Source organism: Mandrillus leucophaeus, unplaced genomic scaffold (genome assembly GCF_000951045.1).
Source record: "Mandrillus leucophaeus isolate KB7577 unplaced genomic scaffold, Mleu.le_1.0 Scaffold58, whole genome shotgun sequence".
NCBI lineage: Eukaryota > Metazoa > Chordata > Mammalia > Primates > Cercopithecidae > Mandrillus > Mandrillus leucophaeus.
The window spans coordinates 740268-763642 of NW_012106252.1; the positions used below are offsets into that span (position 1 = coordinate 740268).

General features: G+C 49.7%; 2 protein-coding genes across 2 annotated transcripts in view; both read right to left on the reverse strand.

Annotated features, from left to right (window-relative positions):
• Positions 1-2432, reverse strand: part of NAGLU (N-acetylglucosaminidase, alpha) — a 35958-nt gene extending 33526 nt beyond the window's left edge. The window contains exons 1-3 of the mRNA XM_011999024.1: positions 2329-2432; positions 1453-1532; positions 657-883 (exon numbers count right to left, since the gene is read on the reverse strand). Of these exons, the coding sequence (XP_011854414.1) occupies positions 657-883; positions 1453-1532; positions 2329-2432 (411 nt within the window). The remainder of the gene's footprint in view (positions 1-656; positions 884-1452; positions 1533-2328) is intronic.
• The window catches only part of ATP6V0A1 (ATPase, H+ transporting, lysosomal V0 subunit a1), a 71280-nt gene continuing 48887 nt past the window's right edge, over positions 983-23375 (reverse strand). Inside the window, exons 12-20 of the mRNA XM_011999026.1 lie at positions 22554-22594; positions 21819-22035; positions 21438-21545; positions 19888-19962; positions 15166-15273; positions 14203-14220; positions 9282-9399; positions 8803-8974; positions 983-2541 (exon numbers count right to left, since the gene is read on the reverse strand). Of these exons, the coding sequence (XP_011854416.1) occupies positions 2448-2541; positions 8803-8974; positions 9282-9399; positions 14203-14220; positions 15166-15273; positions 19888-19962; positions 21438-21545; positions 21819-22035; positions 22554-22594 (951 nt within the window). The 3' untranslated portion in view covers positions 983-2447. The remainder of the gene's footprint in view (positions 2542-8802; positions 8975-9281; positions 9400-14202; positions 14221-15165; positions 15274-19887; positions 19963-21437; positions 21546-21818; positions 22036-22553; positions 22595-23375) is intronic.

Here is a 23375-nt window from a genome sequence, read left to right on the forward strand (position 1 = left end):
AGTGAATTATCTTGACCCCTTTATCAAAAATCAAGTGACCATAAATGTTAGGATTTATTCCTGGACTCTCAATTCGAATTCACTGATTCCAAATATCTATTCTTATGAGGCCTTCCCTTCCTACCGAGCAGAAGCTGAGAGCTCCCTGACCAGAGTTTCCACTGGAGACCTTATATTTGAGGAGCTGGGTGGGGTGGGCCCCTCAGGGCCGACTCCAGGGACAGGTAGCACTGTTAGGGAGGAGGAAGGGCTTCAGGCTAGGCTGGAACATGGAACGAACAGGGGGTTGTAGGGGGTTGCGGCCCTTTCACCTGTCTGGGGGCAGTGCTGGTCAGCCTGCCCAGGTCACATTCCTGGGCAGCCCCTGTCCTGGAGGCCCCTGTAGGGAGGAGCGAAGAGGGCGGGCACCGAGAATGCAGTGTCTCACTAGGCAGTGGGGAGGGGGCCTCCTGCCCAGCCCGCCACCCTGGACGGTCTGCCTGCTCTCCGTCCTGCCGCCTGCCAATCCCAGCACCTCACATTCCCCAGCTGCCCTGAGGAATCTGTGTGGAGCCTCCACTTACACTAAGGCCAGGGGTGTCAGGGCTCAAAATAGCCAGGCCACTGGGCCCTGGAGGGCACACTTGGAGAACAGGGAGAGACAGGTGGGGAGATACCCAGTGCCCCTCTGCCCCCATGCTGTCTGGATGTGCAATGAGTGAAGGGGAGATGAAGATGGGCCGCCCAGTCCCCTCCTCCCATAGGTAGTATCTGCAGAGCTGACTTGGATCCTGTGAGTGGGAAGGTGCCTGGGAAACTTGGAACAAGGTGAGAATTTCCCAAACCAACTGCCCAGCCAGGCCTACTGCAGCTGTGGCCTTTGACACAAGGAAAAGCAGCAACGCTGGAGGAGGGAGGCAAAGGTTGGGGGTCCAAAGGGGCTCAAGACGGCTGAGCCTGGAGCGACACAGGGGCTGTGGGCACAGTGACAGGCAGCTTCTCTGGGGGAGTCAAACATACTTTATTCAACATAGGAATGTCTCAACAGGAGGGCCTTGGGCAGGGTTCCCTGAACTATGCTTCAAACCCCACTGGAAACAGAGCAAAGATCATCACAAAAACCCGGGACACCAGGGCAGGGGGCTGCACAAGGTCAGGTCAGGTCACAGTGGACAAGCACACAGTGGCCCCGCCCAGGGCCAGCCCAGCCTGAGAGAGGGGATGAGGGCTCCAGGCAGCTCACTCAGAAAAGCAAGGGTGGGAGGAGGACACCAGCCTGGCCCACTCAGGGAATTCTTTCTACCACTGAAAGCAGTGGGGATTAACTTAGCTGGGGCTGCCACACCAGCACATGATTACAAGGTTCGGGGTGACAGGGAGGAGGTCCCTTGGCAGGGCTGTGCAGCCCTCACAGCCACATGCACGGCAGCCCTGCCAGTGGCTTCCAAACAGCAAATCATCAGTGACACTGACCTTCCCGGCCCAGGACACCCCTCCTGAGACCTGGGGCCAGTGTGGTGAGGAGTGGGCACTGGGGGGCAGAGCTAGGCAGGCTGCAGGCAGAACCAAGAAGACCTCAGTCCCACACTGAAGCCATCATGATTGCGGGTGGGGAAGATCTCAGGGTCTCCACCAGGGAAGAGCATCAGTCTGCACCCTTGGCCTGAGGGTGCGCTTGTGGGCAGGGCCCATGCAAGGCCTGAGAAGAAGCCAATCCCGGGGGAGGGAAGCCCTGTGAGCTGCAGAGCAGCCAAGGCCTCTGTTCCAAGCACTCCCGGCTGTGCTATGTAGTGCAGGACAAGAACAGGGAGAGAGGAGGGGGGGAGCGCAGGGTGGGGTCAGGGAGATAGATAGCCTATGACCCCTGGGGGTGACAGGGAGAAGCCACTCATGATGGCCTAGTTGGGTCCAGCTGAATGCCTGATTAACAAGCACGAGAGGGGGGTGGGCAAAGGACGCAAATATCACCTTCCTGGACCCACCCCTGCTAACCCAAGAGTGGGACATGTTACCAGCGTCCCCTTCTAGGGGAGAAGCTGTATTGCTTCCCCCTACTACTCCTGCTAGAAACTACAGTGGCGGATGCAGGGAACTCAAAGTCTAGATATGAATGTCATGGGTGCTCCTTCCATCTACAATGCACGGGGAAGATGAAAGGACTTTGGGATGGCGTGGGAATGCAGACTGGCTCACCACCAGGAGGCGGGAAGGGCTGTCTGGATGGAGGGAAGCTAAGAAGGCAAGGTTGGTGCCCAGTGGGTATGAGTGACCACGAGAAAATCACTACACTACACACAAAGCTAGGGTGATGGGAGGCCCAGGGAGGACTATTCTATCTAAATGACTCACAGACGGGTGCCACGAATGCGCTGGTGCCCACAGATCACAACCACAGGCAGAGAAGCACAGCTGATCACTGTGGAGAGAGGTGGGGAGGGCAGCATGGGGCACATGGCCCTCACAGGGGCTCACTCTTCAAACTTCCCTTCCCGAATATGCTCGAAGGAGAAGGGTAGGAACTTGAAACCGGTCCCGCTGTAGAATTTATTCTGGAACTCAACCCTGGAGAAAGAGAAGAACGACGCTATCATTCAATAGAAACTTTGTGAAACTTTTTGGCACTTCACAGTTGGGCCAGAAAGATGCCCCGTGCCCACCTCGCCCCAAGCCTCCCTTCCCCAGGGGAGCTGGAGAAAGCCCAGAGTGCAGAGATCCCACTTTTAAGGCCTGGGACTTGCCTCAGCAAGAGTTTGACGTATGGAGGAAGGGACGTGCCCTCAGTTCCCAGTCTTGCTCTGTCCTGCCGAGCAGTGTGTGTTTATGCACAGCTCTCTGTACAGAGGCATGTGCAAAAAAAGTTCAGTTAGCTTGAGCCTAACATCGTTAATGAAGGAGTGGCCCCCAACGCCCCCTCCTGGCAGGGGATCACACAGCCCACCTCTAAGGGAAGCCCCCTCCAGGGACCCTGGGCAAGCACCTCTGTTTGCTTGTTATTTTTCCTGCGGGGAGCTAGAAGGGTGAGCTTGGAGTGAATGTTGAAGGCTTTCCATTTAAGGAAGGAAATTCCCAGGAAAGAGGGGGAGTTAGGAGGGGAAGTCTTCTCAAAGCAATGGCAAAAATATTCTCCAACCACAAAAACATCTCAGAAAGTATTCTTCTCTTGGGGAGTTAAAAAAAAGCCTGAGCTCCCTTCCCAGCAGTTCAACAGCCATGCCTGATAGTCTCTGTGGGACTCTTGCACTCTCAGGGAGGGCGGGAGGAAGACTGTCCCATAAGCAGAGCTGGGCTGCTTGGCTGTGCTTCCTCCTACAAACTCACCCTGGACAGCTGCCCAGCAACCAAACCACACCAAATAAGGGCAGAAAAATGCATGATTCAGAGAATAAAAAGGCCAAGGAGAACTGCCCTGAGGAATAGTTTCCACATGGTGCTGTGTGACCCTGGAGGCACTGGAGCCCCTGTAAGAACAGGCAGGGGTGGGGCTGTGGCAGGCTCCAGGTGACAGGTCATGTGCAGGGTGAGGGCTTTGAGGCGCTTTAAAGCTTCAGGAACCCTCGAGTTCCCTAACTCAGTCTTTACAAACAGCTTCCTCCCTCCAAGCCAAGAAGCAGGAATTAAGAGAATAGGGGCTGGGAGGTGGCTGGGGACCAAAGGTTACAGACAGTTTACCAGTGGCATTGGGAGCTCCTCAGAGGCCCTTCACTGGGGTGCAGGCTGAGGAACACCCCCTTGGAGAAGACACAACAGAATTTTCTGAGTGGGAGTAAAAGCAGTCGGCTTTCTCCCACACATCCCCACATTCCACAGGGGTGGGTCAAGGTTTTCCAGGAAGAACAGGACTCAGGAGGGGGAGGACACAGAGCTTCCAACTGACGTTAGCTCAGGGTTCCTGTCAGGGCAATTCCAAACCAGGCCCTGGATTCACCCATGTCCCAACACCACACCAAAACTACTTCTCCAAGTTCCAGTTACTGAGACCACCTCTGAGAGAATGCAGTGGGGCCTAGCGGTAGGTTCCTGCTTCTCACCCACTTGTGTTAGGTTTGAATTCTTCATATTGAATAGACTGTGTTCCCATGTGGCAAGGGTTATTTCAGAACAGCTGAAAAGAGATTTGTATGTCCCCTTTTCATTCAACAATACATAGCCAGAGAGTGCACAAGTCACCTGAGGGTCCCAGGCCATTACCTAGGAGTGAATGTCAGCCTTGGTAGGGTATGCTGACCCCCAAATCCAGTGAGATGTCCAGAACTCTGACCCCACTCCCTGCCTGGCTAATCACAAAACCATTCTAATCTCCAAACTGGTCAAATGCAGCAGCAGCTTTGTTTTCAGATGCCTGTGGGGGCACCACCCTTTTCTTGGCACCCCTCCAGTCACCTTATCTACCCATGGGGCCCAGCGAGGAGGAAGAGGGATATATGCCCGGGAGGGGCACATCAATTGTACTGTGTGAGCAGACAGGTGGCCTCCCCGACATACTGCCCAATACTGCCCCTCCCACCAGCTGCTGCTTTAGAGACTTAGAGTGGCCAGAACTGGGACATCTCGGGTCTATCTTGAGGTCAGCCTGATTTTACCTCCTTCCCTGGCCACCCTCACCCCAACCACCAAACACAAAGCTGGAAAGCAATTTCCCTGCCAGTCTCCCCACCCTCTCCTGTTGAACTGGGGAAAGGTGTGCTTCTTGAGAAAGTACAAACATGAAGTTCCCTGGGGCAAGGAGGGCCCCATCTGCCATCCTAGGTTCTTCCTTCTTTTTGGGCCTCTCCACTGCTCTGCTCAGGGAGACTCCAAGGTCTCGCCATGCCCCAAGCCACTGAAATGCACCTCTAGAATTCAACAGCTGTGAGGAGAGCCTCAGGAAACCAGATGGGTGTCTCTATCATCTCTTCCAGCTCCAGCACTTGGCAAAGGCCACCGGGTGACTCAGAGGGATTAACTGGGACCAAAAGACATCATTCCTGCCACGTAACAGGAACTCTTGTTTCCTCGAGTGGGTGAAGGAGGAAGGAGTCTTGGGGCCACTTCCCTTTCCTGGTGGGGGTTGTGACTGAGGGCAGGCAGTGTGGAAATACAATTCTGGGCTGACCTGTTTATCTAGCCCATTCTGCCACTCTCTGTGCAGTTCAGGGCCTAGAACACACATCCGTCTGATAGCCCGAATATCAGGGCAATGAGGGCGGCCTGGAACTACATTTTAAGAGTTCTGAGTTCTCCTGGGCAGCCATTCCCTCAACTGCTCCATGCTGTCATGCCATGGCAACACTGCATTCCTATCAAGGAGTTGGTCCCTGATTCTGTCCCTTTAATCGCCACCCAATCTGTGAGTATACAGGTGGGTGTACATCTATGTGTATGTGGAATTCGCTAGGTAAGGAGAAACCAGGTTCCTTGGAAGGTAGGCCCTGGGGCAACAGTTCTGCATACAAATCAGTTTGATGTTTACAGTGGTAACTACAATCAAATCCCTGTCTCATGCCTTCTCTGAAGAAGACAAGACGTCTAATTACAGTAGGTAAGAAGCCAAGCACCCTTTATGTGGCAGGAGGGAGGAAAAGAGAGAGAAAACTTGGGAGACAGAATTAGCTGCTTAATACCTTAACCTGCTCACGGTTTTCAAACACATCACCCCCCTTCCTATGACGCTGCATGAATCTCACACTAGTGGTTTATATGTTACCGAATCAAATGTTTTTCTCATTGTCCCCACTGAAGAGACCCAGAGCTTGTATAATGGGGCAGCCCTTGAATCAGGAAACAGCAGGCACAAAGTGGGAAATATGAAGATGCCTAGGCTGGATGCCAGGAAGAATAGCAGCACCATCCCTACAGCTGGTTCAGCAGCCCCAGAGACTCCACCTGGCTCCACCCTGGTAAGAGGGCCACAGCTCAGAACGCCTCCTGCAGTCCTGGGCCACAGGGAAGATCCAGGCATCCTGGACGCACAGCTGCATTTTGCCAGGAGGGGGCGCACAACCACCAACTTCATTCACTCCTGTTTCAGTGGTGGGGGAGGCACCCCACTCACGTCGCAGGGACAGCCCTCCAAAGATGAGATTCTGGAAGCTGCACAAAGGAGGTCTGCACTGTTTATTCCTCTCCTACCCAATACTCCTATTACCAAAATACATACGACATATACGGGGAGGCTGTTCCTTGCAAACAGCACCTGAGGGCATTCTGATGGTATTCCTCTGCCTCCTGTGGGGTCTCCTCTCATTCTGGACAGGTTAAAAGCAGTTTCTTTATGGGGGACCCCAGGCAGACACCCTCTCTCCAGGGCATCCCACTTTTTTTTTTTGAGACGGAGTCTTGGTCTGTCGCCCAGACTGGAGTGCAGTGGTGCAACCTCGGCTCACTGCAACCTCCATCTCCTGGGTTCAAGCAATTCTCCTGCCTCAGCCTCCCAAGTAGCTGGGATTACAGGCACCCACCACCACGCCCAGCATTTTTAGTAGAGATGGGGTTTCCCCATGTTGGCCAGGCTGGTCTCGAACTCCTGATCTCAGGTGATCCGCCTGCCTTGGCCTCCCCAAATGCTGGGAGTACAGGTGTGAGCCACAGTACCCAGCAAGGGCATCCCACTTTTAAGCAGAGCAGCCGCGACCCATCCTGGAGCACCTGCTTTTTGCTGTGGCAGCACCTGGTGTGTGCATTACTTCCTACTTGCTCACAGTAACCTTGGTAGTGAATGTTCTGCTCAGGTCCCCCCCGTGCTGTGACAGAGCTGGAATTCCAACCCAGGTCGCCCGATTCGGAAGCCTGCTGTCCTGTCACTCATCACTTCAGTTCAGGGGGACATGGGAAGACACGGGGAGGCCACAGGTGAGCCTGAGGAGGAAGCAATCCTCTGGCAACAAAACCAGGCTCAGGCCCAGGCGACCTTGCTCTGCAGCAGTGCCCGGCTCCCGCCCTGCCCAGGGAGGAGATGACTGGCTACCCACGTGGGCTGGAATCAAGGTGAGGTGGTCACTGTTCCCTCAAACCCAGGGCTCAAGGGACAGGACTGAAAAGAAAAGGAAGGAGACCAAGGGGCAAGAAAAAGTGAATCCTCAGAGGTTTCTCGTGCACCGAGGAGGGCTGAGGAAGTGTGCTTGGGGGAGGGGGGTCGGCTGATAAGCTGAGAATACGGGGGCCAGCCAGATGAGCTGGGTGGGGAGGAGGGAGGCCAGACAGAAGAGAGCCAGGCCAGAGGAAGCTACGTCTACTGACACAGCAGGGTTTCTGAAGAAGAGTGCACCCCAGCCACGTCTTGCCCTTCCATGCCTCACCCTCCGCCCATCATTCAGAAAAACCCACAGCTGAATCTTTGAGGAGGCTCGCGGTCACCCAGCCATGAGAAAATCAAAGATAAAGGAGAGTGGGGAAGGAGTTTCTCAGGTTCAGATGCTGGATTTTCTTCAGGTTTGGAGAACGAAGAGAACATTCATAGTCTTCTTCTGGCCTTGGGCTCATGAACACAGAGCATCCCATCCAGGGGCCTCCAAGGCACACCAGTGAGTCAGACCCCTATGCTCGTAAAACAGGAGGAGTGTGTGAGTGCTTCTCTGGGGAGAGGGGCCAGAACTTCCAGAGACACTGGGGTTTGGAGACCCCAAAAAAGAGAATCACAACATAAAGGAGGAAATAGAGACCCAAAGAAGTGGAGTCTGAGGTGGAATAGCCACAGAAAATACAGACTGCCCCAGTTTTTAGTATAAGCATGTCCCATGCACATTTGGGAAATACTCATACTGAAAAAATTATTTGCTGTTTATGTGAAATACACACTGTATTTTTTTTTTTTTTATTTTTTGAGACAGAGTCTTGCTTTGTTGCCCAGGCTGGAATGCAGTGGCAGAATCTTGGCTCACTGCAACCTCCACCTCCTGGGTTTAAGCAATTCTCCTGCCTCAGCCTCCCAAGTAGTTGGGATTACAGGCATGTGCTACCACACCTGGTTAATTTTTGCATTTTTAGTACAGACGGGGTTTCACCATGTTGGCTAGGCTGGTCTCGAATTCCTGACCTCCTCCTGACCTCGAATCACCTCCTGAGGCAAGTGATTCACCTGCCTTAGCCTCCCAAAGTGCTGGGATTACAGGCGTGACCCACCACACCCGGCCACACTGTGTTTTTATGTGCTAAATCTGGCAACCCTGGTTTGAGGTGGTCACAGCCCAGACTACACCCCCGCTCTCCCAGTCCCAGAGGCTGAACTCATGCTTTCTCCACACAGAGCCATTAGGAGTCCATTAAAGAAAACAAACAGAACCACCCCAAACCTGCCCTTCTGAAGAAGCTTCGTGAGTGTACCAACCTTCACCCTATAGAGCCAGGAATCCCCCCAGCCCACAATGGAGCTGCCAAGGGTCCAACTCAAAGACCCCTGGCACAATGACAGAACAACGAGGGCAAAGCTGGGGTGCAGTGTGCTCTAGCCTTTCCTGCACTTAGCATCCATTCCAGAGCTGCTTCCACTGTTCTGAAGACAGAAGAGTTACACACCAGAGAGAAAACCAGAAACCCTATGACCCCAGCAGCCCCTCTAAGCCAAAATCAGGAGCACTGGGGACAGCTAAAGGCAGGGAGCGGGACCTGACACCACTCACCAGGGACCTCTCCCTAGAGTCTAGGGAAGGCTGAGTTGTGCTTTTCTGTGATCATTTTCTGAAACTCAGTGGCAAAGCTGGTGCTGGGGTGTCCTGAGGTAAAGCTAGTGCAGGGCCAGCTCATGTTTCCTGCACAGAGCTGCAGGGCTGTGTTGGGAGAAAAGCTGCCCTCTCACCGCAGCTAAGGACACATTCACCCCCACGCCCGCCCTGCCCCACTGCCCCTCACCAGTGTAAGCGCAGTGCATGGAGAAAGGCTGAGAGGCCCTCCATGATCAGGAGGATGGCCACGGTCAGGGTGGCAAAGGCAGCGAAGATGAAGAACAGCGCCAAACCTCCTGCCAGGCTCTTCACGCTCAGGCCGATGTGGATCACCATGGTCCAAAGCACCTCAGACAGCTCTGGGGAATGGGAGACACAAAATCCAGTGCAGTTTGGCAAGAGGCAGCTGTAGGCAGGAATTTTGCTCTGCCATTCCCCCACTAGGGTTCCCTGGACCCTGGCTTCCCACTGCCTTAGTGGGACCACCATGCAGAGCTAACCTGGCAAAAGTGCCGAGCCTCCTGTCTGTACTCATTCTCCTTGCGTTCAGGAACCTGAATAATTCCAGAACCTTCATGTAATTTCCATTCTACTTAAGCTCCCCAACTGAGAGTACGACCACAGAGGGGGAAACTAGAGTTCCGGAGCCCGGAGAGGGGTACTCACGTGCATGAGCAAGGCTGAGGGCCCACAGCCGCAAGTAGGAGGCAGTGTTGGAGATGCAGCCCAGGCAGTACTCGATGGTGTGGATGGCCTGGTGGACCATGGTGTCCCCAAAGTCAAACTGTCATGGGAGGAAACCAGAGAGAAAACGTAAGGCTAGGAGGGGAATGTGCAGGCATTCTGAGTTGTGGCTACCTGGCGCTTTGAACCTGGGCCAGGGTAGGGGACTGCACTTCCCATGGTTGGCACCTCAACTTTGGAGCGGCCAGAAGCACCCAGTGTTGAACACAGGTGGTGATTTCGGCAATGCCTTCCCCAAAAATCCTGCCTGGCTTAGCCCTCACCTGGGACACCTCCATTCCCCTCAATACACTTTCATTAACTACATCTTAGTAAGATTCTTCTCGACACATTTGTTTTTCTCCCTCTGGGGCTCTGTGCTCAAGAGGGGAGCGTGTGCTGAGTTGAGACACTGTTGGGAAAGTGACTGTCTGAGTCTGGGACCCTAAGGACCTGCAGGAGGGCAGGAAGGGATTTTCCCCAGACTGCGCTTCAGGAGATGGGCTCTCAATCTGGACACTGTCCTGAGAAGACTAGGCCTCTACAGCCACTTTACTTATTCTTCTTACAGCCTTTAGGGAGCAAGATAACCTTCTTTTTCTTTTGTGACGTCTAAAGAGATTACACGGTGAATTTTTTTTCCCTACATGATTTCACCACCATGTACAGGGAAATCCTAACGGAGTGTACAAATTTCCACATGGGTTAAGGCCAAACAGCACATCTCCAGTTTGTTTGTTTTTTCTTCAAGCTCCCTTTGTCCCAGTTTTCCTTTCAATACCAAGAATTATTTCCAGAATAAAGGAATGGGCTGGAACAAGCTCTTGGGAGTGCACTTTCAGGATTGCTCCAAGCACAGTCAGGGGTGAACGTGGGCTTTTGAATTTGGTATATTCTGGAAGCCCCAGGTACTTTCCCTGGGCCTCTCACTCTGTCAGGCTGACCAAAGACCAGGAGGCACTCCTTTACGGGGCTTCCCCCATAGAGCCCAGACCACAATCCTCTGAGCTTTCAGATACTCCTGAGGGCTCAGTGGCCTCCCCATCGGCCCCTGCTCTCAGATCAGGGTCTATTTTTCGCAGCAGTTCCTTTAAAAACCCACGTGATTCCACTCCCAAAGGACACCAGAAATGCCTTGGGAAATCACTGAGAACATGGGGATGGGAGAAAGTGGTTCGGCTGGTAAAGCCACAACAGCCCAGGTCACAGGCGTGCAGCCAGTGTGGAGGGGGCTGGCTCCACCATGCCATCTCTGGGCAAACGTCTGCTTTTCCCTCACCTCTGTCGACACCTAGTCTATTTCTGGGCTTTTCTTCCAGAACAGGCTCTTCAAGTGTCCTTACTTACCCTGAAAACTAGGGTAATCCTAGTTCCCTGAGTTTCCTAAATCGTAACACCATGGTTAAGAGCTCTCTCCTACCACTGCTGGTTGCCGCCACAGGGCCTGCATCGAAAGGAAGAAGTCCATGGCTCCCAGGAGTGCTGATCTCTACTCCTATGGGCCAGGGGGGCAGTGACCACTGGGCTCCCTTGCAGCCAACCCTTCCGTGTTTTCATTCCACCTCAAGTTTCTCCCACTGAAAAAAGTGCAGGATGGGAGAGAAGCCTCGCTTCCAGGCCTTACCCTTGCCTTCTCTCCTTCATTCCCAGCTTCCTGCAGGCATTCTCAGGAGAGGCAAGGACTGGGTGAGAAATCCAGCCTAGCACTTATGAGTCTGCCACTCAGCACACACCCAGTATCAATCAGCCATGACTGACCATGAATCGCTGCAGAGTCAATGTCCACATCCTCTGCCTCAGTTTCCTCTCTGCCCAGCCAGTCGTCACCCTACTGCACCCTGGCTTCCACTTTCACTCCTCCACAAAATGCCTCTACTTAGCAAGGTCACCCTGACCTCCCAGTTGTTACATCTTTTTTTTTTTTTTGAGATAGAGTTTCACTGTTCACCCAGGCTGGAGTGCAGTGGCGTGATCTCAGCTCATTGCAACCTCTGCCTCCCGGGTTCAAGCAATTCTCCTGCCTCAACCTCCTTAGTAGCTGAGATTATAGGCGCACACCACCACACTCGGCTGATTTTTGTACTTTTAGTAGAGATGGGGTTTCACCATGTCGGCCAGGCTGGTCTTGAACTCCCGACCTCAGGTGATTCACCCACCTTGGCCTCCCAAAGTGCTGGGACTACAGGCGTGAGCTACCGCACCCGGCCCAGTTGTTAAAGCTAACAGACGTTCTGTGTCCTTGTCCATGCTCTTGCAGTGTCTGTCACTATGGCCTCTTCCTCCTTCTTGAAATACCTGCCTCCCCTTGGTTTTCCTCCTACCTCTCCGGACAGTTCTTTTTAGTCTCTATCGAGGTTTTTTTTTTTTTTTTCCTTTTTTGAAACAGGAGTGCAGTGGCATGATCTCAGCTCACTGCAACCTCTGCCTCCCAGGAGAATCAAGTGATTCTCCTCCCTCAGCCTCCCAAGTAGCTGGGATTACAGGCGTGAGCCACTGCGCCTGGCCTTGGGACCTATAGCTTTCACTTCTTTAATATCTCATATTGGTTCCTTCCTTTCCAACTCGTCCTACAAACACCTTACTTCACTTCAGGCTTTCTGTTCTGTCCTGAATGACATCAAATGATGTGTCCATGCCTCCTGACCTTGCCCCTCCCCAACCCAATATACCCTACAACATGGTCACTGGGGGTATTTCCTCAACGCACCATGGCTATGTCACCACCAGCTTCACCACCGTCTCTTGGATGGCTCCTTGTTGTCCAAATGAGGCAAAAACTACTATGGCTGGTTTCTGCCAACCTCCAGTCTCACCTGTCCCCAGTTCCCCGCTCCTGCCTCTGCTCCAGCCAAGCTGAATACTTGCTAGTCCCCAACATGTGATGGGCCTGCAGGTCTTTTGCCTGTGAAGCTGCATATGCTGGTGGTCTGCATCGCTCCTCTACAGGGCCTCCTGCTTGACCAGAGTAAGATAACTTCCTTAGGGAGTCCTTCCAGGGTCTCCTTTTCCACCCTCACCCCAGTGTTCATCAGCTGCCCTCTTTCTGTGCTCCCATAGCATCTGGGGCACACTTCTATCACAGCACCTGTCATCCAGACTGTCTCCCCACTTTGGGAGGTCTTTGAAGGCAAGCACTATGTTTTTCTCTGTTTCTGTAGCACTATACATAGTGCTGGACGCATGGAGGGTGAGTGAATGCATGGATGGGTGGGATGAATGCACCTGGTGAGGAGACAGTGGGGAGAGGTGCCACTGACCCTTGCTGAGTGGTCACGGCCTTTGAAGATTTCCCAGACAACCAAGTGGCCTGGCTCTGGTGTGCAGCTGGACTGAGTCCCCACTAGGGAGAGGTACTAATGCTTCCACTGGGCTGGAGCAAGGGCCTGCATGGGACAAATACATTTTCACAGCCAAGCAAAATGGGGAAATTCCAGAAGTAGGCTGAACTTTTTTTTTAGGAATCTGTTTTGTTTGAAATCATTAGATAAATGTCATGGGTATCTAAATTTGGCTATAGAGAACCAGACTGTGTATGTGCCTGATAAAAATAAAATGTTTAGACTACTTGGGTAGCCAAGGGTAGCTGAATCCCTGAGTGAGCTGGGTGGCCAGGGATTGGGGGCTGAATTAGAGTCTATCTTGTTGGATGTCCAGCCTCCCGGGATATGGCTACAAATGAGAACACTGGTGCACAATAGCTGGTCAGACCATTCCGACAATGTGGGTGCATGGCTAGGAAGACATTTAAAAAGCAGTGTTGCTGGAGGCAGTGAGCCTGGGAAAGGGTTGGGCTCCTCACTAACATGGAGCACACCCCACCCATCCCTGCCAGGTAGCTCAGCCAGGGACTGCACAGATGAGCAGTCCAGGAATATAGACACTCTCTGATGCCAGCAAAGGAGCCTCTCTAGGCTTCAGGAAGACCAGGCCCTGCCTGTGTTTACATAGAACAGCAAAGGCTTTCCCATTCCCATCCCACTGCTCTCCTAGAGAGGACCAGAGAGTCAGGAAGGGAAGGTTACAGTTTGTGGGTCTAGGCATTTTAGAGAGAAGTGCTGGGGGAAGATGCAAACAGTGCAGCAAGGCCTTTTAAAAACCCAATTTAAAGAGTGTACGTTGCTAAGTAAATTACTGCTGAGCCAGAGGGCCTTCTACTCGAGATGTGGCCTGAATAGTTAGTCAACTTGCTTTCCAGTCTCTGTTATTCTCTGTTATTCTCTATGTGTGGCTGATATAGTATTAACTCCTTTCACCCAGATGGATTATTTCCTTTGGGATGCATCTGGAAGGCAAAGCCTCCTTTTGAAAGCTGTCTCCCTCTCACCTGGGTCACATGGAGGTAGAGCTGACCCCGAGAAGGGTCCACCACTTCTAAGTTGAAGCATCATCAAGCTGAGGAGGGCAGCAGGAAGAGGCTGGCTCAGACAGGGAGGAAGGGTAAGCTTTGCTCACAAGCACTTGGAGGAGCAGGGAGGAAACGGCTACTTCCAGTGGCTGGGAGTAGAACAACCACAACATCACAGGAGAGGAAGGCAGAGGCCAATGGGACTTAACCCGCAAGAGGAGTCACTTCAAGAATGCCAGTGCAGACATTACTTGTAGCTCCTTTCAAAGCCATTCTCTGAGGCATTAGATCAGCAAAGTCAATGAAACAAAGACAGAGGTGACCGAATGAGATGCAGTTAATGGAGATGAGCTTTTTAGAACACAGGTTCACGAACTGGTTAGAAATGGCCAGTGAAATGCAGGATGCACAGGAGTCATGTGTGTGGCCCCAGGGTGTGGCAGGGTCAGCAGAGTGATTACAAGGATGGGAAGAGAGAAGCCCAGATAAACACGAAGGCAACGCCAACTTTCATCTTACCACTTCATCCTCGGTAGGCTTGAAAACACAAATTTACACTTAGTGGGGAGCCACGCCACACACAAGGTCACAAGTTAGGAGCACAAGGCTACTGAATGCTTCTTGGGGAGGATTGTTCATGTTAAATGGGCTAGCACGTTGGAGGCAGGCCTCCTCAGCATACACACAAAGCGAAATCAGCAGGAATTTAGCGCATTAAGATAGGTACTTTTTAAAGGCATCCCCAGGCCTTGTGATTTCTTTTTTAAAAAAGCATATATAGTGAAAGTGGTCAGACAGACTGAAAAGTCCAACTTGGGTCCTCAACTCCTATTTTATTTGATTTAAAAAGAACATAATGAGCAGATGAGATTTAATAGTTCCGTTCAGAGGCTCTGTGCTACAAGGGGTCAGGCAAGGAGAGTGGGCTTGGAGGTGCTATCTTAAGGAAAAGTCTAGTTTGGCCTAATTCTCTCTCTCCCTGTAAAAAGTAGGCAAATGACACCAAAAAGGCTCAAACAAAATATCTGCAGCAAGAACACATCAGTGGTATAGGACTTCAAAAGTACCAGTGATTATAGCTGGTGAGTAATGCAAATGGAATGATCCTTGGAAGGGTCAATGGATGAAGAAGCTGTGCTTAGTGACCTGTGTTTCAGGTCGTAAGAGTTGGGATGCTGAGGCCTGCTCTGCCTCAGGCGAGAGAGCAGTCAGTAATGGAGACCTGCGTGCAGAGCACTGCAGGCAAAATCTGGAATTCAAGACAGGAACAAAACTGCTGCAGGCTCTGGGGGCAACAGCTGGAGCTTAGGGCAGGGTCCACTGGAAAAAGCTGTGGTGCCCTAAGAGGTCCAGAAGGCAGGCTGAGTATTAATTAGTATTTTTATTTTTCAAGGAGAAGACTGGAGTGAGGCCTCTTAGGGTACACAAGACTAGGGCTGACCCGAGGTGGAAGGAGAGGAAGCCCACACCACGGGATCTTACCTCATCTGCGTCCTCTGAGTGGGTGGAGAGCTGGTCATGCTGAATAATCTCAGCATCCTCCTCTGTCGGTCCGTTGCCCACCCTGATCCCACCAAAGTTGAGAGTTCCCTACACAGATGAACAGAAAGAGTAGAATTTGCCTGGGCTTTAACATGACATTCTGTGAGGTGGGAAGGGCGATGGTTAGTAACACAAACCTCAGAAAAGCATATAGTCTAACAACAAAAACAAAACCCACTGACTGAACAGCTAAGTAAAATCAAACAACTGTTCCACCCCAACCACCACCTTCCCCAGCCCCAGACCAACCTACAGTTATCACCTTACCCTGCTTCAGAGGAAATATGCAGTTCTGTCTACTGTGCCAAGAGGCACCAGCCTCACCTGGGTCAACGCTAATTGAGAATCCTGCTTGAATGAAAACCTTAATAGGAACAGATTCTCATTACAAGTACAGCTCTATCTGTAAAGCCTGCAAGGGCCTAAGCTTTTCTGGCACTAACAATTAGACTTTCTAAGAGGAAGAGGGGCCAAATGACATGGTGATTGTACACTAGTCTGATAAGCTTTTAACAGGAGCCCAAGAATTCCAGCAACCTCTTCCAGAAATGTACCATGTCTCTGCCCAGGAACAAAGAACTTCCAAGGTCAGAGAAGGAAAAAAAAAGCTTAATGTATATTCACTTGTGGCTAGAGAGTGCTGAGCTTAAAAAGATGAGGAGGGGGCTCTTTTTCTTCAGCGGAGGGCTCTGGAATGTTAAAATAATTCTTCCACAGGCACGCGGGCAGACGTTGACGGGGCATTTGCTTCTTCTGAATTCACAGGCACAGTCTTTGGTAGGGTCTCCAAAAGTACAATTTTAAAGTCAACTTGATTTGAAAAAACTTGAGTTTTTCCAAACCCAAAGCAAAAAAGACTCTTTGGGAACAAAAACCAGGCAGAAATGAGTTAAGTCTCACAGATCCCAATTAGTGCTAACCTGCCACAGCATGAAAAGGAATTTAAACAACAGCCCCAGATTCACTTCATATAGTTTCTGTCCAGAGGGCCAAACAAGGCAAGAGCTCAAGGGCGGCTCTCCAGCAACCTGGCCTTCAGGCAGCAGCACAAGCAGTGTGCAGGTGGCCTGCGCAGCTGCCCTGTGCTCCTCATCCTCAGCTCTACCTCCTGGTGTGCATTTCTTGCCACAGCTCTTGTCACAGTTTAATGCCCAGCTCAGACCTAAGTGTTTGCACAAATCCTCCCTCCTACTCTAGCAGTGGTCCTTAACATGCTGGTCAGAGAACTAGCTGCGTTAGAATCACCCCAAAAGCTGCATTTTAAATAGAAATTCTCAAATACTACTCCCAGAAATTGTAAATTTAGTAGTTCTGGGGTGGGGCCGAATAAATCTGTATTTACAAAATATGTTCCCAAGTACAAATTGTATAATCATTGTGAAGGGTTCATCAAAATTTTAAATGCATGAACCCTTTGAGATTCAGCAATCCCACTGCTGGAACATCTAGGCTTGCAAAACTTTGGCAAGGTATATGGACAAGGGGCTGGGCGTGGTGGCTCATGCCTGTAATCCTAGCATTTTGAGAGGCTGAGTTAGGCAGATAACCTGAGGTCAAAAGTTCATGACCAGCCTGGCCAACACGGCGAAACATCGTCTCTACTAAAAATACAAAAATTAGTTGGGCGTGCAGGTAGGGGTCTGTAATCCCAGCTACTCTGCAGGCTGAGGCAGGAGAGTCGCGGAAACCCAGGAGGTGGTGGTTGCAGTGAGCTGAGATCGCGCCACTGCACTCCATCTTGGGCAACAGAGCGAGACTGTGTCTCAAACAAAAAAAAAAAGACACATGGACAAGGATGTTCCCTGCATTGCTGTTAGTGATAGCAAAGAATTGGGAGCAACCAACACATCCATCAAAGAAAGGACTTTGGCATATCCAGTGGAATATCCTATGGAAAGCTAGGCAACCATAAAAAAGAGCGATAGTCAGCCAGGCACGGTGGCTCACACCTGTAATCCCAGCACTTTGGGAGGCCACGGTGGGCAGATCACAAGGTCAGGAGATCGAGACCAGCCTGGCAAACATGGTGAACCCCGTCTCTACTAAAAATTCAAAAATTAGGCCAGGCGCGGAGGCTCACGCCTGTAATCCCAGCACTTTGGGAGGCTGAGGCAGGTGGATCACGAGGTCAGGAGTTCAAGACCAGCCTGGCCAACATGGTGAAACCCGTCTCTACTAAAAATACAAAAATTGGCCAGGTGAGGTGGCAGGTGCCTGTAATCCCAGCTACTCGGGAAGTTGAGGCAGGAGAATTGCTTGAACCGGGGTGGCAGAGGTTGCAGTGAGCCGAGATCGTGCCATTGCACTCTTAGCGCGGGCAACAGGGCAGGACTCTACCTCAAAACAAAACAAAACAAAAATTAGCCAGGCGTGGTGGTGCATGCCTGTAATCCTAGCTACTCAGGAGGCTGAGGCAGGAGAACTGCTTGAACCCAGGAGGTGGAGGTTGCAGTGAGGTGAGATTGCGCCATTGCACTCCAGCCTGATTGACAGAGCGAGACTTCATCTCAGAAAAAAAAAAAAAAGTGATTATCACTATGAAACAATCTTCAAGATACACTAACTTTTAAAAAACATAATAAATCAAGAGGCAGAAGAGTGCCACAGTTTAAAACACAATTCCTCATGTGTCTTTCTCTACATGCATAGAGCACACACACACCTATCAATAGAAGACAGGCAGGTATCTGTCAGAGGCAAGGCCCCCACCCGTTGACAATGCCCCTTTAAGAGGAGGACTACAGTGGGGGCAGGTGGTTTTCTTCTTAGCACTATAGGCATTCTCTAGCCAAGTGCACATATTCCTTTATTTTTTTATGTCAGTAGGGGATTGTCAGGACCATGAAATTATGGGCCACTTTTATTTCTTCTTCCACTTATTTGTTTTAATACCCTAAGAAACAAATTCAGAGTCTACCAGATGACTCTGAAGTGCAGTCAGACTTGTGGGCCACCAGAGCCTGGACACCTCCAGATCATGCACATATTCCACCTGGCAACCCTCAGAAGGTGGACTGAAAATGCAACAAAGGGTACCGGAGGGGACTCCTGCATATCCCAGGCTGGGTTATAGGATACAGGAGGAAGGCTTCAAGGTCCAAGGCTCCCAAAGTAGAAAGCCATTTCTGAAGCTTTCTCCAACTAGCAAATAAACTGAGGGGCAGATAGGTTAAATTTCCCAGCCAGACACTAACAAGGATCTCTTCAGAACACAGGAATGAGAGTTACAGGAAGGGGGATGAAAGACACATGTCAGCAGAAAAAAGGAAAGAAAAATTAAACTGTGATATATCACTCACAGACAACCAAGGGGACAAAGCACAGAACAAAATCAGATCACTGTTCATCTCCTCAGCCCTCTGGGGTCAAAAATCCAGAGGCTTTCTTGTAGAATGATCATCCTGATGCCTTCAGGCTGCTCTCCAGGAACAGATGTTTGGCTAAAGAACCAGTGGGGTAAGAAGACCCTGTGAATGGGCTGGTTTCCAGACAGGGGACTTTTAACTTAGAATTTGTCACAGAAGAGGTTGCCAGACTTAAACGCATTAAGATCTTGTCAGAAGCATATCTTATATATGCTAAGACCAGCAGAAAGAAGAGTATGTGTTAAGGACATCGACAATAGGTAGTATGTGTTCTAAAGGTTTTTAAAATTTCTCACAGGGAAGCCCCTACTTGAAAATATATTTTAAGCAGCAAGATTAAAATTTTTTCTGACCCAAAATGTCAGCCCTTTTAGACTAGTTCCAGAAGGATGACCATAAGAAGTTTTCCAAGTTTAAAATAATCAGAAATACTTAATGAAGGAAATGGTTATCCATCTAAATCTTTCATTTTATTTAAAGAAGTATATACTTCTAGCACATAGAAGTAATGGGTAATCACTACTGGTGAGACTTTTACAATCTTATAGATTCATTCATAACTTAGAATATATTGGGCTAATATATTTGTGCATTGTAAGACTTAGGTTAAAAGATGTTTTTGAGGACAAATATTCAAAGTGCTGTTACTGAATCTTGAATTAGTATCAGAAGAGGAAAGGATCAAGACAGATCACTTTGGTTATGACACCAGATGACAGTAAACACAACACATCGGAGAGTGGAGGTCTCACTGGAACAGTTGAGGACATGTGAGGTCTTCTGAGTCTCTCACAAAACACTAAACATGTATAAACTTTCACTTCTAAAAAAGAAGTTAAGTTACTACTAAAAAAGATCAAATGTCCAAGCATCACTCTAAAGTAGAACTCTAAAGTGCAGGGAAATCAATTCAAGAATCAGAGATATTCTTGCTTCTATGCTGAAAAATCATCCAATACATGGTCACAAAATACAGACATGAAAGTGGGTGAGTCCAAGAGCTGCCATCTTGGATTAAGATGATGGGACTCAGTGAGGGTACAACAGCCACTTTGTTACTATGGACATGCCTGTACTTACATATTTGAATAGAAACTTAGTAGACCAATACTAAAGATGATGCCAGAATCTATCCCTAAGAGGTGGAACTTCTGTTATCATCTCAGTGAGTAACAAGGACATATTTCCCAAGAGCACACATGTCCCATGCTCTCAATTTAATTAAAAAGAATTCTGCTGCACTGTTTGCCACCTCTTTAAATGAAATGTGATGGTTTGTTGGTTTTCATTCACTCACTGTTGCAGCCGCTGCTGCCTCTAGTCCCTGTTGGCTCGGGTTTGGGCTGACTGGGGCCTCCACAGGTTGCCCTTCCTGATAGTGAATGGAAGAAAAGAGGAAGGGGAGAGAAAACAAAAGAGGGAGGGAGTGAAGGGGGAGACGAATGGAGGGTACATGGAAGGATGAAGATGGTCAGAAAAGGGAGAAGGAGGGTCTTGTAACTCAGCTGCTCTCCAACAGGAGTCATCATCTAACAGCCGTTTAAGAGTCATGCAACAAGATCGTTTGGGTTTTCTCAGGCAGTGTAAAGAAAGTGCTATTGGATACCCAGAAATTACGCATGATACTGAACATCTAGCAAATTTAACTCTGTGTGTGTGTGTGTGTGTGTGTGTGTGTGTGTAGAATTCATATACACACAGACATTAAGTAAACATATATACATATGCTGCTTTTTTAAAAAGAAAAAAAATCAACGTGCTTTAAACCAAACCTTTTTCCCAGATGTTTTGGTCAGTGAAAGTATCACAGTCTCATTTGAAAGGAAAATGTCTCAATGTCAGTCCTGTGGTTGCTCAGGCAAACCACATGAGTGAGTTCACCCGTCTGCAGCTCTTGCAGCCTTGCTTGGCTTTGGTTGATGCTACATCTAGACAGGCACAGGCCTACATTTTCCTGAGTGCAGCGTGAGCAAAGCATGACCAGAAAAGGTAAAAAATTGTGACTTTTCTCTACCCCAGCTACTCAAAGCTGAATCCAGATGTCTTGAGCAGCAGAAACGTTTCTCTGACCTGGCAGGCCCAGTGCTCGTGCTGGGACATAACATAAATGCGTTTTGTTTGGTTGGTTTTTTTGTTTTTGAGACAGAGTCTCACTCTGTCCCCATGCTGGAATACAGTGACACAATCTCGGCTGACTGCAACCTCCGCCTCCCAGGTTCAAGTGATCCTTCCACCTCAGCCTCCCAAGTAGCTGGGACTACAGGCTCGCACCAGCACGCCTGGCTAATTTTTGTATTTTTAGTAAAGACAGTGTTTCAACCATGTTGGCCAGGCTGGTCTCAAGCTCCTGACCTCAAGTGATCTACCCACCTCGGCCTCCCAAAGTGCTAAAAGTGCTGGGATCACAGCCGTGAGGCACCGCACCTGGCCACAAATGCGTTGTAAGAGTATACAGATTTGTGGCTGGGCACAGTGGCTCACACCTGTAATCCCAGCACTTTGGGAGGCTGAGGTGGGCGGATCACGAGGTCAGGAGTTCGAAACCAGCCTGGCTAACATAGTGAAACCCTGTCTCTGCTAAAAATACAAAAATTAGCCAGGTGTGGTGGCGTACACCTATAATCCCAGCTACTCGGGAGGCTGAGGCAGGAGAATTGCTTGAACCTGGGAGGTGGAGGTTGCAGTGAGCCGAGATGGTGCCACTGCACTCCAGCCTGGGCGACAGAGCGAGACTCCGTATTAAAAAAAAAAAAAAAAAAAAAAGAGTATACAGATATACAGATTTGTGCATAATTATCTTGAACAAAAGAAAAGTCTAGTAACTTTTAGCAATAAAAATACACCTACCAAATGCTTTCGCCTCAGATACTGACGGCGAAGGACCAGTGGTTTAAACAGCAGCATCCAAGGTACACACAGTAGCGCAACCACTACCAGGAAACACTGAATTCCTTTCTGCAGAGTAAGAAGAAGGACAAGGTACATCATATAAAAGACTACTGATCACATACGCAGTTTCCAAGTCTGGCACAAATTTGCCCCAACAGTACTTTCTTACTAATCTATGAATAACACTATCCAGTTTCACAAAAAAATTAGCACATTTTGTGGCAAAGCTCTAGAATTGTCCCATAGAAGGGCAGTTATAAATTTTTTAGGGTCAGAGAAACATCTGGCTTCCTGATCAAGGATAATCATCTCAGATAGCCCGCCTCTGGGTTGACGTACCTGTCCAGAATACAACATTGAATAACCAGACTCTGGGTAGGAAAAGAGGAACATGTTTATGAAATGGATCAGAAGGCTTGGTGCATTCTCAGATGTATGAGCATCATAGGCCGTCCACTTGTAAAAAATAAGGATAACCAAATAGCCAAACAAAGAGGTCATGAAGATTATTTCAGGAATAAATCCAAAGTAGATATTCAGGGGCTTCTTGAAATAGCTAAAAAAGAGAGAGAAAAAAATGTTAAGGGTAAATGGGCCTAGGGCCACTCCTACACTGAATGGCGTATTCACTAGATTTTTCTATTTAATACCCCCTGAACTCCGTCTTTATCACTTTAAGCAGCAGCAACCAGAAGCTGGAGGCAACAGAGACAATGCAGGATTAACTATCACGGTCAAACTTCTGAACCTTGGTTTTGTTTTGCTGTTGCTTTTTCTTCTTTTTTGAGACAGGGTCTCACTCTGCCACCCAGCCCAGAGTACAGTGGTATAATCTTGGCTCACTGCAGTCTCAACCTCCCTAGGCTTAGGTGATCCTCTTATCTCAGCCTCCCGAGTAGCTGGGACTACAGGCATGCGCCACCACATCCAGCTAATTTTTACATTTTTTTATAGAGATGGAGTTTTGCCATGTTGCCCAGACTGGTCTCAAACTCCTGACCTCTGGTGATCTGCCCACCTTGGCCTCCCAAAGGGCAGGATGACAGATGTGAGCCATTGTGCCAGGCCTCAAACTTCTGAACCTTGAACGGCTCCAATACCATCCCCACGATTCTCTCCATGAGAAAGAGAACAGAAAAATCTAGTACATTTTGAGACCACAGTTCATAACTTTTTTTTTTTTTGTAGAGATGGGGTCTCTTGTCGTGTTACCCAGGCTTGTCTTGAATTCCTGGGCTCAAGCGATCCGCCTGCCTTGGCCTCCCAAAGTGCTGGCATTACAGGTGTAAGCCGCCACACCCAGTTCACAGTTAATAATTTTATGAGTTGCACATCAAGGAAAAAAAGAGAGCTCACTTACTTTGATGAAAATTGCTCAAGTTTTTTTCAAGGATCTTTACTGGAACAGCAAATTGTTAAAAGACTAATATCAAGCCTCATTTAAGACCATGAAAAAAAAATTTCTTTTTTTTTTTGAGATGGAGTCTCGCTTTGTCACCCAGGCTGGAGTGCAGTGGTGTTATCTTGGTTCACTGCAACCTCTGCCTCCTGGGTTCAAGCAATTCTCCTGCCTCAGCCACCAGAGTAGCTGGGATTACAGGTGCCTGCCACCACACCCGGCTAATTTTTTGTGTTTTTAGTAGAGATGGAGTTTCACCATGTTGGCCAGGCTGGTCTTGAACTCCTGACCTCAAGTGATCTGCCCGCCTCATCTTCCCAAAGTGCTGGTATTACAAGTGTAAGCCACTGCACCTGGCCCGGCCATGAAGACTTTTTTTTTGAGGCAGAATCTTGCTCTGTCGCCCAGGCTGGAGTGCAGTGGTGCCATCTTGGTTCACTGCAACCTCTGCCTCCCAGGTTCAAGTGATTCTCCTGCCTCAGCCTCCCGAGTAGCTG